The following is a 16,005-nucleotide window of genomic DNA, read 5'->3' on the forward strand; positions in this document are numbered from 1 at the left end:
GATCAAACCTCTCCATTCTGAAGGAAATCAGCCCTGAGTGCTCACTGGAAGGACAGATCCTGAAGCTGAGGCTCCAATACTTTGGCCACCTCATGAGAAGAGAAGACTCCCTGGAAAAGACCCTGATGTTGGGAAAGATGGAGGGCACAAGGAGAAGGGGATGACAGAGGACGAGATGGTTGGACAGTGATCTCGAAGCTACTAGCATGAGTTTGACCAAACTGCGGGAGGCAGTGGAAGACAGGAGTGCCCGGCGTGCTCTGGTCCAGGGGGTCACGAAGAGTCGGACACGACTAAACGACTAAACAACAACAACAAAGTGGCAAAGGAAGCCTTGATAAGAGCAGGGAGTTTTGTTGCATGGGGGTAGCAGCAGGAAGCCGGAGAGGGAAAGGCGTTGCCTTCTATTCGGTGCTGTGTTCCCCATTGCAAGGCGGCTTGGCAGCGGCGGAGACGGAAGAACGAGACATGCTGGCCGCCTCCACCATCTCTATGTCGCGGCAGGTCAAGCAGGCAACCAGCTTCTCCCGCGAAGCGTTGTTGGCAAAGAAGAATTCGTAGGAGACACCAGCAAGGACTGCACCAAGGATGGGGCCCAGCCAGTACACCTGGAGGGAGGGGAGGAGAGAGAGAGCAAAAGAGGCAACCTAAAGCACCTGTCTCATCCTTGAGGATAGAGAAGTAGGCCCGAAATCAACCAGGATGGCTTAAGGGAGGCAGTTTTAAAGTGACTGAATCAACCTGGTGGGATCCGAAGAGAGGCAGGGAATCACAACATTCAGGGTTCCTAAGCAGCCTTCCCAGGAGCCAACTCCTAGGGGCTTGAGGTACTTTCAGCCCCTCCAATAAAATATTTGAGGGGGCCTCCCCCCAAGTTCATGCGCATTGCCATTCACATGGAGTATGTGCGTCGTATCATGTGATCGATTATGTGGGTCAGGGCTTACCTGCCCCCACCAATATTTTATTCAAGTTGGCACACCAGGCAGTTTTAATAATAATAATAATAATAATAATAATAATAATAATAATAATAATAATAACCAGGAGCACTGAGGGCCAACTAAAATACATTAACTACAATTGTTAACTACAATAACAATTTCTCCCTTTTTTTTGTAAGGCACACAATGTGTTTTTTGTTGTTTTTCTGTTTAGTTTTCTACATGGGTGCTATTTCTTGTTTCTTCTTTTTGTGTGTGTGTGTCTTATCTTACTCGGCGCACTTGTAATTCTGTATTTTTTTATTTTTCAATAAAGAATATTTAAAAAATGAAAAATAATTACACTAAGCCAGAAAAGCTTGAAGGGAAAAAACTGGAGCACTGAGGGCCAGCTGAAATACATGAAGTCAGAAAAGGGGGAGGACAAAGAACCACTCGCCTCTCAAAAGGCTCTCCTCCATCCACTTACCCAGTGATGTTCCCAGATTCCTGTCACGACAGCTGGTCCCAGGGACCGAGCTGGGTTCATACTGCCTCCGGAGAACGTGCCCTGCAGAGATATCATAATGGCATAGTCAGTGGTGGTCCATCTCCCTCCTTTGGGCTGATTGTTCTGTGCATTAGTTTGTTGTCATTATCTCAAAAACAACCAAGAGTGTGTCTTACTGAACATCATCTATTGTTCATAAATGACTTAATATGTGCTAGGTGCTACATAGATATATAAAAAGTAAGTCCCCCTGTCCATAGGGTCGCAAAATCTGTTCCCAACCATTGGTATTAGAATCATAGAATCATAGAATCATAGAGTTGGAAGAGACCACAAGGGCCATCGAGTCCAACCCCCTGCCAAGCAGGAAACACCATCAGAGCACTCCTGACATATGGTTGTCAAGCCTCTGCTTAAAGACCTCCAAAGAAGGAGACTCCACCACACTCCTTGGCAGCAAATTCCACTGTCGAACAGCTCTTACTGTCAGGAAGTTCTTCCTAATGTTTAGGTGGAATCTTCTTTCTTGTAGTTTGGATCCATTGCTCCGTGTCCGCTTCTCTGGAGCAGCAGAAAACCTTTCTCCCTCCTCTATGTGACATCCTTTTATATATTTGAACATGGCTATCATATCACCCCTTAACCTCCTCTTCTCCAGGCTAAACATGCCCAGCTCCCTTAGCCGTTCCTCATAAGGCATCGTTTCCAGGCCTTTGACCATTTTGGTTGCCCAATATTAAATTTACGTACTTCACTCCCGAATTACAGTACTAGTACTAGTAAAGTACTAGTAAAGGTTTCTGCAAACCACAAACACAAAGAAAAACCCTGATTCTTCAGCCAGAACCCCTACATTCTGTGATCTGAATCCATTGTGCAAATATGCATATATTTCCTTACAAACTTTTTCTGCGTGTGCCAGTGTTGGTTTTAGTATACTTTCTGATTTGTCAGCCCTCCTTTGTGCAGCAGGACTGAACGCAGTGCTGTATGTGCAGCTGTTAACAGCAATTCCCTGCTTCAGGCCTGAGCTTACTCTTTCTTTATCCAGCCAAGATTGCATGATTCCTTCAATCTCCAGTTTTCAGTTACAATCACTTGGCTGACATGGAAGGGTATAGCCAGCCATACAAAGAATATAAGATTGTACTTTGGGGGGTACATCAGTTACAAAGCCAATGTGGCCAAAGGTTTGCAGATAGAGCATCTTTTAAATTGCACTAGAACCTCTACTTACGACCGCCTCTACTTGGGCACGATCCAAGTCGCGACCGTGGCAAACCCAGAAGTAAATACCAGGTTTGCCGTGATTCGTGCATGCACAGAAGTGGCTGCTGCCGTCTGCACATGCGCACAACGGCACTTCTATCAGCGACCCATTTCGCCTAAAGGATGGACTGCTGGAACGGATTATGGTGGTAAGTAGAGATTCCACTGTATATATATTGTTTTCTGAAGTCATTAGGACTAGGATATTGCTCTGTTTAAGTACAGTGGTATCTTGGTTGTCGAATGGCTTGGCTCTCAAAAAAATCAGCTCCCGAACGCTGCAAACCTGGAAGTGAGTGTTCCGGTTTGCAAACGTTTTTTGGAAGCCGAACTTCCAATGCGGCTTCTGCGGCTTCCAATGGAGTGCAGGAAGCTCCTGCAGCCAATCGGAAGCTGTGCCTTGGTTTTCGAACGGTTCCGAACAGACTCCTGGAACGGATTAAGTTCGACAACCAAGGTGCCACTGTAATTCAACCTGACATTCCATGCGTCTTATGAAACAGTAGGAGGGATGCTATCATCTGAAACACCAGGGGAAGTGGGGGAATGACGTTAAAAATCAGCCTTCAGTCGTGGGCAACTTGTGATGCTGGCCCCAGGCTTCTAGCAACAAAACCTTCAATCAATCTGGACTTTATAAACCACAAGCAAAGGCTCTTACCGCAGCTAGTGCTCCTGCAATTACAGAGAAGCCAATGGCCAAGATTCCCGGCTCACCCAACTCACGCCTCCGATGGTCTTCGACAGCAAAGATGGTTAGAGCTAGCTGGAAAGTGGAAAAAGCTTCCATTCCCAAGGCCTGTCCAGCGTTTCCTTCGCTGCTGACCTGAAATATTGCAGTTCGAACTGTTTTTATGTTGAAAGTGTTAGTACACTGTGTAATGTCTTCAACCAGCTGGTCTTCCTGCTGCTCTCAGCATGTGAGTGGACTTGATGGGCTCTGAGGAACCCCTCCCCCCAAATTCTATGACTTCATTTAAAACCAATTCTATATGCGCCGCTGTTCGACCCCAGCATGTTCCTGGCAGCTGGGTAATCTTTGCATGTGTTTAAAACCCTTCATTGGGGAGAATACTTTTTGCATTCACGATGCGGAGTCCAAATAACAACATAAAAAAACACAAAGCAAACAGAGTGCATTTCTTTTAAAACTGTCACAAATGGAGGGTAATATTATAAGTCACGTTCCCAATATGGTAACTTCTGCTATCTTAGTTCTGCATCTGAGACAACTTCGAGATGGCTACTATCTACCTATGGTACCGCCTCTCCCGGTATGCCCCACGGAGAGCCTCAAGGTCCATAAATAGCAACACCCTAGTGGTCCCGGGCCCTAAGGAAGTTAGATTAGCTTCAACCAGAGCCAGGGCCTTTTAAACACTGGCTCCGGCCTGGTGGAACGCTCTGCCTCATGAGACCAGGGCCCTGCAGGATCTGATTTCTTTCCGCAGGGCCTGTAAGAAAGAGTTGTTCCGCCTGGCCTTTGGCTTGGAGCCAATTTGATTCCCTCCCCCTCTTTCTTTTTTCTTTTTCCTTTCTCCTCCTGTGATGAGGCTACATTTTAATATTTTAATGTTTCAATATTTTAATGTTGTGTTTTAATTTTGTTTTTAAGTTGTATTTATTCAGCTTGTTTTTATTATTGCTTGTTAGCCGCCCTGAGCCCGGCCTTGGCTGGGGAGGGCGGGGTATAAATAAAAATTATTATTATTATTATTATTATTATTATTATTATTATTATTATTATTTATCGCCATGTAACTATTTACTCGGGCATTGTCTCCTTCACAGCTATACACATGCATAGCTAAAAGACAAGAGAAAATAATTTTAAATATATATATATATATATGTGGATTTAATGTCCGTAATGGTGTGAAACGAAGTGGCTTTTGATGCTGGTTGGTAGGAAGAAAATCCAAAAGGACCTGTTGTTTCAAGAGATAGTTTGAGACGAGAACCAGGCAGTTGGCAGAAAAAGGGGTCACTTGTAGCCTATGGGAAGTGAGGGGATAAGAGGGCAGTGGGTTGCTGGGATGTGGTCAGCAAGTCAACAACTGAAGGCAGGGAGTGGCAAAGTTGGAGCATGAGGAAAGCAATGGTCCCATGCAGCCAGCAAGGCTTCCTATTTGCTCAGAACAGCCACCAGCGCTTCCTTGGAAACTCTTCTAGAATCATCTACCTGTTGGTACCAGGTAATTCCTTGGCTGCAGTTCCCTTCATTGCCCAGAGAGGGATGATGGCACTCAGCTGGACTCCCTATGTAACATTTCTAAGGTCACCCATTTAAATTCAAGACCCGCCACAGGCCCAGACTGTCAAGAGTCCAGGTTCCCAGCTTGATAACACAGTAAGCGTAGGTAATTAAAAAGGAGGATTTTTTGCAAAAACAAACAGATAGCTCCGGACGACTCTAACAAAGCCTCTGGCATTATTACTCAAGGTGACCCTTCTGAAAACTTCTGGTGGCGACAGAAGATATTGAATTTACGACCCTTACGTCTCTTGTTTTGCTTCCTGTCTAGCAGCCCTCCCATTCACTGTCTCTTCGGACTTAGTGGATCAGCTCCAACCTCTTCCTTTTTTGAGAGGCTGTCTCTATTTGCGCCGTTTTGTACTTCCTGCGAGCTTTGGCTGTGTTCTAGCCTGCTCTCAGCTACTGCCTTATCAACCAGATCGTCACGGTCACGAAGAGCCGAAGTCTGCAGCTGCCGGATCTCCTCTGCCTAACATCTAAGCTTCTCTGCTCCTGGCTGCTTTCAGCAGTTGGCTGCAAACCTTCGCTGGGAGCTGGCTCATTCCTGTCACAGACCCTCCAAGTGTCCCTATTTTCTAAGGACAGTCCCAGATTTACAGAAGTCGTCCCAGTTTCTTATTTGATCCTGGAATGTCCTGCTTTTTCTTAGGATGTTCTTTTTTTCTCTTGGGTAAATCTTATTTATTGATTTTTCACACAAAAAACAACAACTGTAAATTACTTTATCCATTGCGTCCTCATTTTTTGCTCTTCAAAATATGGCTACTGCATTTTATTTCTACAGTGGTACCTCGGGTTACATATGCTTCAGGTTACATACGCTTCAGGTTACAGACTCCGCTAGCCCAGAAATAGTACCTCAGGTTAAGAACTTTGCTTCAGGATGAAAACAGAAATTGTGCTCCGGGGCACGGCGGCAGCAGGAGGCCCCATTAGCTAAAGTGGTGCTTCAGGTTAAGAACAATTTCAGGTTAAGAACGGACCTCTGGAATGAATTAAGTACTTAACCTGAGGTACCACTGTATTCCTGGCTAAAGTGGGCAGAGTTAAAGTTGAAAGGCGGATGCCTCACGTGGGGGGAGTCCCAAAGAAGAAGGGAGAAAGGAGTGTAGCTTACTCACCTTGGTGACCAATTGCCCCATGGCTGAGGTGGGCAACACAAGGTAGAAGACTCCTGAAGCTAAGATGGCGCCCAAGCACTGGGCCAGGATATAGCTTGCTGCGTGCAGAGCATCCAGTTTGCGGGTACAGAGGAAGGCCACCGTGAGCGCCGGGTTGACTTGGGCACCGCTGATGTCGCCAAAGCAGTGAGCCAAGCTGACAGCTACCAGCCCTGCAGCAAGGGCTGGCTGAAGCGGGGAAGGAAGCACCTCTTTGGGGCTCACAGGGGATGAGGCGCCCAGCACCACCCAAACAAAGATCAGGGTGCCTCCTGCCTCTGCCAGCAGGCGGCACCAGAACTGACGGCTCTGCAGTTCCTGGAGTTGAGGGAAGAAGGAAGAGTCAAGGGACGTTATCACCTGCAGATGGACACAGAAGACTCTGCTTGTTCCAGGAATGGGCCACTACAACCATCTGACCTGCTAACGGAAGCCATTCTCTACATGCTCTCCACCGTGGGAGCAGGGCCGGGGCGGGAGAGTGCTAGAGTTCTGTCTAGTCCTGTTACATGGGATCAATTCCAATCTGTTACCTCCGAGGATGTGGACAGGCTGCTTGGACGAGTAAAACCAACCACCTGTCTCCTTGATCCTTGCCCATCCTGGCTTATAAAAGCTAGCCGGGAAGGGCTTGGCGATGGGCTTCGCGGGGTGGTGAATGCTTCTCTCTGTGAGGGAGCCTTCCCAGACCCGCTGAAAGAGGCGGTTATCAAACCACTTCTTAAAAAACCATCTTTAAATGCTGCCAATATGGCCAACTATCTCCTAGTCTCAAATCTTCCATTCTTGGGCAAGGTGATTGAGCGAGTGGTTGCTGAACATCTCCAGGCACGTCTGGAAGAAGTGGACCATTTGGATCCCTTCCAGTCGGGTTTCAGGCCTCATCATGGGACTGAAACTGTCTTGGTCACACTGGTCGATGATCTCCGGCGGGCCAGGGACAAAGGTGAGAGCTTCTTTCCTAGTTCTGCTGGATCCCTCAGCGGCTTTTGACACCATCGACCATAACATCATTCTGGACCTTTCTCTAAACCCCCAACTGGCAGAGGATTGATCCTGGGGAGTAAATATGCAGGCTCAGCCCCATATCTACTGAACCACCAGAATAAATATGGTAAGAGAAATCAAGCACTAAGATAACGGAGCCCAGCATGGTGTTGTGGTCAGTGTCAAATGGAACCAGGGAGACCTTGGGTTTAACTCCTCACATGGCCATGAAGTTCACTAAGTGATCGTTGGGTCATTAACTCTCTCTCAGCACCTGACTAACCTACCTCAAGGGTTACTGTGAAGATGAAATTGATGGTACAAGAGGGAGGGGACACTCTGAGCTCCTTGTCTTGCTGGCAGTATAGAAATATAATGAAATGACATCTCAGTGAGGGATCCATTGATCTCATGCACTGCGGAAACATAGTATGTGCAAATATAACCTAAGAATCACAGCTTAGTGAGAACAAGGGACCATTCAGGAGTCCCACCAGTGGCCAAACAATGCCAAAGGGTGTTCACAAAAGAACGCTTGTTGGTGGCATAGCCATCCCATAGTTGTCGCCAGCATCTGGCAGTCAAAGGTATCTTGACTTTGAAAACACAACCTGTGCTCTATTGGCCAACAGAATTAGGAATCCCCCCTCGAACCCCTTATGCACACCATGGTGTTTGTTCTGCGAATGCCTGATTATCGTCTTCCAAAGCAACTATTCTACTCCAAACTTAAAAATGGAAAGCATAATTGTGCTGGTCCTGTGGGTTTCCGTGAGGCAAGGTCCAAGTCCAGTCCGAGGTCGAGGGAGCAGTATTGAGGTCGTCCATCAAAGATGAAGCTGGGTCCAAAGCAGGGAGTTGGGCAAGGTCAGGAGATCCGGCAGGACAGGGTGCAGGCAGGAACTGGCTACCAACAACATTGCTCCCACAACTTGGGACTGGGGCTGGCTGACTTTTATCTGCCCTGAGGCATAGGGCGGCCCCAGTCCACAGGTGACTCACCTCTCCTGGCCTGGAGGCGAGCACTCCTCCTGCAGGAACTTAGTTCCCTCTGCCTCTCTGCCCTGAGCCTCTGCAGCTCAGGAGAGGCTGGAGGGTTACTGGACCCAGAGGCAACCTCAGCTTCCTCTGACGGGGCTGAGAGTGGAGCACCTGCAGGCAATGGGTCCTCCATCACCTCAGGAGCCAGAGCAGACTCAGCTGGTGCCTGCACCTGAGGATCCAACACAGGTGAGGACCCTTCAGGCTCAAGCCCCAGCCCCGGTTCAGCTGGAGGCGGGGAATCCTGTGCAGGCTGGGATTCCTCAGGTTCAGCCTCCGAGTCCAAATCCCAGGCCATCACAGTAATGCTGGTGGGTCAGCAAAAGAGCTTCAAAGACTCTCTCAAGGAAAATCTTTTAAAAATGTAGTCTAAACACTAACAACTGGGAACACTGGCCTGTGAGCGCTCCAGTTGGAGAACAGCCTTTACCAAAGGTGTCATGGGTTTTGAAGATGCTCAAACTCAGGATGAAAGGGAGAAATGCGCTAAGAGGAAGGCATGCTCACCATGATCAACTCCCACCCGGAAACCTGTGTCCCCACTGTGAAAGGACGTGTGGATCCAGAAATGGCCTCCACAGTCACTTACGGACTCACTTTTAAAACCGTGTTTATGGAAGAGAATCTTACTTGGCCACGAGCGATCGCCAAAGAAGAAGGATGCATGTAGCCTTTTGTGTGTTATGCAAGAAAACAACAACGAACGAATTGGCATCACAAACTGGAATGATACACAAGGTTTTCAATCAATTTAAGTCCCAATAATAGGCTATCAAATCCATCTAGATATCCCATTGGTCTTCAGCTAGTGACTCAGGACTTGATTTAAGGGCTCCAGTATGGGGCCCCTGATTTTAGAAAACATCCCTTGACAAAAATTATTCCGTGCCTTCCATCAGGTACAGTATCTGCTAGCTACTTAAAACATTTCTTTTCCGATTCTGAACTTATACTGGCCCTGAGGAAAATATGCTGTCTGCATTGTTAAGTCTACTGTTTGTTAGCGGCCATGGTCTCTGTTTTGGATTTGGCGAACGTTTTCAAAGTAGCCAGATGAACTGAAGCAAAAAATGTGTTGAGGGATCAGAAAAGATGAAAAGGACAGAACCTACTGACAGAAATGACTGATCAAGTGTATAGATGGACACATAGATGGATTGTTACAGGGGAAAACAGGTGGACGTCAACTACACGATAGGAAGGGAGTTGTGGGTGAACACTATCAAAATACATCCAGTTTGGCTGCCTCCTATATTCACAGAAGGATGTTCTTACCTCCCTGATGCCCATGGTGTCTGGCTGCAAATTCTGATCTGAGTGAGGGAAGGTGCTTTGTTGTTTTCATCTAGTGGTCCACCTTTCTCCCACATCCTCCTTCCCTCCCTCCCTTCACCCTCCCCTGTTAGCATCCTATTAAGGGTGAAGCAGAAACAATCTAGAGGACGATGAAGGGAGGATATCAAGCAACAGCCATATGATCTGAAGTAGAATTTGGTGCTGGAGTTCATGAGATGTTCCAAGAAGTCTCTAAAGCCCATTATTCATAGTAAGTGTCCTCAACTCATGATACTTCATCATAACACAGTTTCTTACAATGCCTTTGACACAGCCCTGCTGGGTTTGGTCAACTAACATCCTACTATCAACATTGTCCTTCCCCGTCCAGGGTCTGAGGAGAAGGGGGTGAAGGGGCAAATCTTTAGGGAGGGAAAACACAAAATATGTTGTTTTTTAATGCTTTAATGTGTGTGTGTGTGTGTGTGTGTGTGTGTGTGTGTGTGTGGTGTGTGCGTGCATGTTGGGAATCTCTGGGTTGACACTGAAGATGTCAAGGCAACAGGTTCCTTTGAAGCTCGTCTGAAGAGGGTTGTCACAGTTACCATTGCCCCAGGCTGGAACTCATTTCTGTATGATCAAAGATGGATAGCACACATTTCAATGAATTTAAATATGAAACAGGCAATAGAGGTGTTTTTCCCCTCCCCCAAAGAGAGATCATGCAGTTAAATGTGATGCTGACTTTTCCATTGCTGAGAGTGAGCACAAGAGTGGTAACTGAATATGCACAGAAATAAGTTCAAATTTGCATCCTAGTGGGCATGAATCTGTAGGTAATGTTTTGCAGGACCAAGTAGGACACACGCCATGCTCAGGCCCAGTCTGGATTGATCCTCAGTTCCTTTGCAATGTGAGAGAGGAGGAAGGAAGAGATTATGAAGCCAATGCAGAAAACTCAGTTTGCATGCCTGGAACAGCAACGTTTTGTGTCACAACATTCTTGTTCTGTCTGGGACAGTTCCTCTTGCATCTACTTCCAAGAATGCAGCAATAGTGTGTGCCCTACAAATGTTGTTGCTGTTGTTGCTGTTCATAACTCATTTTCTTTACCCAAGACAAACCCAAAGTGACAAGCAAAAACAGCAAAGCACAATAAAGGCAACACGAAGGACAACATGCAACACCATCACCAAGGAAACACCACCTTTATAGCAAGGAACAAAAGGCATAATAACCAGCAGCAAAATCCAAGCCAATGACACAGCCAGCTAAGCAAAGACTTTTGGGAAAAGCCTGGTTACGAGTTCTGAATTGGTAGAATGGACTGTATCACTTCCGAGTGAGTATTTAGTAGAAACACATGCATTGCAAACAGAAGACCAGCACAGATATGGCATCGAACAGTAGGTCTTCCTTGCTTATTCCCACCCACCCTCCCAGCTTGTAGAGCTATAGTAGGAAACTCATTTGGATGTGTTGGAATGGATGACATCGGACAAAGTTGCCCCTGAAAAAAGAGTGATAGGACACAATAATCATTCTCAAGAGTTATTTTGAGGTTTCCTCTGTCTTTGCTTTTATATTGCTTGAGGGCTACAGGATAAGGTAATGTTCTTGTAAGCTTTCCATGTGTGCCTGGTCACATTTAAATGATTTATGTATGTATATACATACATACATACATACATACATACATACCCCGCCCATCTGGCTGGGTTTCTCTAGCCACTCTGGGCGGCTCCCAGCAAAATAATAATAATAATAATAATAATAATAATAATAATAATAAAAATAAAGTGATAAAACATCAAACGTTAAAAACTTCCCTAAACAGGGCTGCCTTCAGATATCTTCTAAAAGTCAGATAGTTGTTTATTTCCTTGACATCTGATGGGAGGGTATTCCATAGGGCGGGCGCCACTACCAAGAAGGCCCTCTGCCTGGTTCCCTGTAGCTTGGCTTCTCGCAGTGAGGGAACTGCCAGAAGGCCCTTGGAGGTGGACCTCAGTGTTCCAGGCTGAAAGATGGAGGTGGAGACGCTCCTTCAGGTATACTAGGCCAAGCAGTTTAGTGATTTAAAGGTCAGTACCAACACTTTGAATTTTGCTTGGAAACGTACTGGGAGCCAATGTAGGTCTTTGAGGACCGGTGTTATAGAAGTCTCGGCAGCCACGCCGAGTCACCAGTCTAGCTGCTGCATTCTGGATTAGTTGTAGTTTCCGGGTCACCTTCAAATGTAGCCCCATGTAGAGCGCATGGCAGTAGTCCAAGTGGGAGATAACCAGAGCATGCACCACTCTGGAGAGACAGTCTGCGGGCAGGTAGGGTCTCAGCCTGTGTACCAGGTGGAGCTGGTAGACAGCTGCCCTGGACACAGAATTGACCTGTGCCTCCATGGACAGCTGTGAGTCCAAAATGACTCCCAGGCTGCACACCTGGTCCTTCAGGGGCACAGTTACCCCATTCAGGACCATGGATGCCAGCCCATTAATGTCACACCAAGCAATCGATGGCCCTGGTGAATGGGCTGCTGGCATGCTCACAAATCCACGCCTTACATTGAAAGCACCTTTGGGAACTGTGTTAAGGGTGCTGGAACATTTAACTCAATTACACTTCCCAAGATTCCTTGGGGAGCCATGGCTGTTAAAGTGGTGCAAAGGTGCTTTAAATGTTCAGATGCGATGCTTAGCACATGTAGCAAGGACATTTAAACTTCATAAAGTGTCCCAAAGGAAGTTCCAAATGCTACCCTATCCCCCCCCCCAGCTGTTTTTCTTTCAGCTGGGTTTACTTCTGGTTTGGGGTCTTGGCTGGAGAAACTGAAAAAAGGGAGATTGTGGAGAATAATTGGTAGTTAATGGGAAGTTTAAGTCTTCTCCACTGCAAATGTGGCTCCAGAGAGGGGCCAACTTATAAATGGGCACCCCCCAAGGTCTGAAAACAGAATGCAAGATTCTAAACTCGATCCCCAAAGTTCTCAGGTCGTGTGATGGGACACAATAATGCTTTATGAGAACTTACATGCCATAAAGGTAAACATAAAGGGACCCCTGACCATTAGGTCCAGTCGTGACCGACTCTGGGGTTGCGGCGCTCATCTCACTTTATTGGCCGAGGGAGCCGGCGTACAGCTTCCAGGTCATGCGGCCAGCATGACTAAGCCGCTTCTGGCGAACCAGAGCAGCGCACGGAAACACCGTTTACCTTCCCGCCAGAGCGGTACCTATTTACCTACTTGCACTTTGACGTGCTTTCGAACTGCTAGGTTGGCAGGAGCTGGGACCGAGCAATGGGAGCTCACCCCGTCGTGGGGATTCGAACCGCCGACCTTCTGATCAGCAAGTCCTAAGCTCTGTGGTTTTACCCACAGCACCATCCGCGTCCTTACATGCCATAAGAAATGATTTAAGTAAGGTAAAGTCTTCTGTTAACCCCACGTATGCACAGAAACGACCCATTGTGACTTCTTCCAATGCTCCACCCACAAAGCCTAAGTCCTTCTGCTGTTTCTGGTGATTGGAACATTTTTATCACTCCTGATGCAGAAAGCAGAAACACCTTCGCTCACTGGAGACTCGCCTGTTGTGTCTCTGCAGGAGTCACTGCTCTCGATAAGCCTCGATCCAATGACATGCAACACGAGGGGATCAGCTGCTTTGAGGGTGGATAAACGCTAACTCTTAACATGCTCTAAAACCCAACCTTTAAGATGTAAAGAGTGAAGTGCACCTTCGATTTTAATTTAGCACAAAACACATCTTAGCTTTCAGAAGTCACTACTCGGCTTCCTCTGATCCTAACACCAGAATGTGCGCTTTAGTACTGAAGGGAGACCACAGTGGGGTTTAGGAAGTGGTCTGGGTGCTTACTTCAAATCTACTGCGTGCCATGTGTTGACAACTCAGTAGAGTCCCTCTCCTGGTTTCTGTAAAGTCAGCACCTGGCTCAGCAAAAGCAAGGCCTTCTGTTGACCTCTCGCTGGCATATGCTTTCTCTCTCTCGCTCTATTCATCTCTCTTTTCTTTGGCCACCGCTTGCTGACTTGCTGCAAAGAGCCAGAACAATCCTGTCAATGAAAAGGTGGGAACAAAGGCCACCTCCCTACAGCCTGCAGTGTTCGTATGTCCCTGTCACATTTAATTAGCATCCAGCAGTCTTTGCGGTCGAAAGATTGGAAACATAACAATATGGCAGTCATTTCAAAGCAGGCAATGGAGAGCAGGAACAGATCCCTGTCTTCTGCCCAAAACTGGAAGGCTTGAATTATCAGCTTCAACTTGAAATCTACAGGGGGATCTTTTCAAACTAGGGCACTGAACACCAATGGGGGCGTACGGTGTGCAAAATGTTCCTGATAATTGGTATACAAATATTCAAACCCTAAGAGTTTCTCAAATCTTAGTTCCCTCTGATCTCTTGACCCAAGTCTCCTGCTTTAATCTCTTTGTTGTTAATGGGATGGTTTTATTGTAGATTTTAATTATAGATGTTTATATTTTAAATTTTTTGTTGACTGGTTTTTATATTTTGTAAACTGCTTAGAAGCCTATTTTGACATTAAGCAGTATATAAATACCAAGAGGTTCTTGTAGCAGCAACATCACCATCATCCATATCTCACATACCTGTTTTTCAAGGTAGTGATGCTTATGTTTTCAAAAAGGCCTCAGGTTGTACAGCAAAGGAGACACATCTGTAAATGACTACTGAGACAACCACTATATATAAAGCAACATGCAAAACTGATGTCCAGCATGACAGACTTTCTGGACAAATTATAATTACTTTAGTGCAATGCATCCCACAATCCTTTGCAATGACACAGAGGATTCTAGGTGGCAACAACAACAAAACGCCATCCTTGCTTTGGGGATAAGAAATACACTAGGCAAATTGGGACTGGAAAGGCTATAGAAGGGATTTGCAGTCAGAACCCGCTGACTTGGGCTTAATTGTTCTTAAACATGAAATGATTTGACGTTACCGTATTTTCCGCTCTATTGGATGCACTTTTTCCCCTCCAAAAATTAAGGGGAAATGTGTGTGCGTCCTATAGAGTGAATGCAGGCTGCGCGGCTCAGCCCAAAGCCAGAACAGGGAGACAGAGCGCTGCCCTGCGGAGGCTACAAAGGCTGTCCCCACAGCCAGAACAGCAAGACGGAGCACTGCAGAGCGCTCCGTCTCGCTGTTCTAGCTGGCGGACGGCTGCACAAAGCCTCCGCAGGGCAGCGGGGTGTCTTCACCCCGCTGCCCTGCGGAGGCTACGAAGGCTGTACGAAGGTGGGGGGAAGGCTGCCACGCTTCCCCCCACCGCCAGCCCCACAAGTCGGGGGGCAGCGGGAAGGCGGTGCGCCGCCTCTGCACTGCTCCCTGACCTGGTCTTTGGGGCTGGCGGTGAGGGAAAGCAGCGCTTCTCCCCGCCCCCCAGCCCCAAAGAGCAAGTTGAAAGGAACCCAAAGCCTCCGGAGCCCAGTGGGAACTCCCGCTGGGCTCCGGAGGCTTCGGGTGAACGCACCTTGAACACACAGAACACACCTTGTTTTAGAGGGGGAGAACAATAAAAAAAAAATTTCTCCCTGTTCTCCCCCTCCTATGGTCTGGTGCGTCCTATAGAGCGAAAAATACAGTAAACTAGCTCAGGGAGCTGACATGTGCCCAAACTCAACAAATTTTAATGGAGATGCACAATTTTAATGGAAGTTGATGCAACAGAAAACTATGTGCAATTCCATATCCCCTTGCCTGGAATAATGATGTATGGACAACACTGCTATTGTAAAGGATTTTCTACTCAAACTATTTCTGCCCCGACAGCGGGACTAAATTGTTCTCCATTCCTGCTCTATTCCTTCATTTCTCCATGTAACCCAGGGAAACGGCAATAAACTGCTGAATCTTTTAGCAGTAACTTAATACCAATAGTGAACTACTCACTGCTAGAACAACAACTATAAACCCATCAAAAACTCTCAGTGCTATTGTACATTTGTCACTGAAATCCAAGGAGGAAGAAAAAACCCTGTGTTTTTTTTATTGTATCATTTTATTATGTCCTATATGGCTGAATTTCCACTGGTGCCAAACAACGACTGTCTTAATTCACCTGCAAACATAGTGATTCTGTCAGGTTAAACATAAGCAGTTTGCAAAAGTGACATGGAATTCAGAGTGTGGTTTTTCAAACCTTTTTAAACTTTTGCAGTTAACTGTGCCAACCTACACACACACACACACACACACACACTATTAAGTTTATAAAAGAGATGCGGGTGGGGCTGTGGTCTAAACCACTGAGCCTCTTGGGCTTGCCAGTCAGAAGGTCGGTGGTTTGAATCCCCACGACGGGGTGAGCTCCCATTGCTCTTTCCCAGCTTCTGCCAACCTAGCAATTTGAAAGCACACCAGTGCAAGTAGATAAATAGGTACTGCTGTGGTGGGAAGGTAAACAGTGTTTCCGTGCGTTCTGGCTTCTGTCACGGTGTCCCACTGCTCCAGAAGCGGTTTAGCCATGCTAAAGCTCTGGCTCAAAACATTAAACATAAAACAAAGCAGGCCTGTTTACACAACCACAAGTAG

The 16,005-nt window shown here is 46.7% G+C and overlaps 1 protein-coding gene and 1 long non-coding RNA gene across 2 annotated transcripts in view; one reads left to right on the top strand and one right to left on the bottom strand.

The window, feature by feature from the left end:
* The window catches only part of LOC310756012, a 58,945-nt gene that overhangs the window by 29,776 nt on the left and 13,164 nt on the right, over nt 1–16,005 (top strand). The gene's annotated exons all lie outside the window — the stretch shown is intronic.
* LOC310755927 (aquaporin AQPAe.a-like) lies at nt 49–9,721 on the bottom strand. Its single transcript, XM_083599455.1, has 6 exons — nt 9,424–9,721; nt 8,746–8,819; nt 6,082–6,438; nt 3,365–3,529; nt 1,414–1,494; nt 49–608 (listed from the first exon to the last, which is right to left on the bottom strand). The coding sequence occupies exons 1-6, from the start codon at nt 9,491–9,493 to the stop codon at nt 405–407; spliced, it is 951 nt and encodes a 316-aa protein (XP_083455581.1). The 5' UTR covers nt 9,494–9,721; the 3' UTR covers nt 49–404.

This window comes from Podarcis filfolensis, assembly GCF_964270895.1.
Source record: "Podarcis filfolensis genome assembly, chromosome: 2".
Lineage (NCBI taxonomy): Eukaryota > Metazoa > Chordata > Lepidosauria > Squamata > Lacertidae > Podarcis > Podarcis filfolensis.

Coding starts and splice junctions, on each gene's coding strand:
- LOC310755927 (XM_083599455.1), bottom strand. CDS start 9,493: ATGAAAACAACAAAGCACCTTCCCTCACTCAGATCAGAATTTGCAGCC. Junction 6,439..8,745: donor CCATAAACACGGTTTTAAAA/GTGAGTCCGTAA, acceptor CCTCAACTCCAG/GAACTGCAGAGCCGTCAGTT. Junction 3,530..6,081: donor TGGGGCAATTGGTCACCAAG/GTGAGTAAGCTA, acceptor GCAATATTTCAG/GTCAGCAGCGAAGGAAACGC.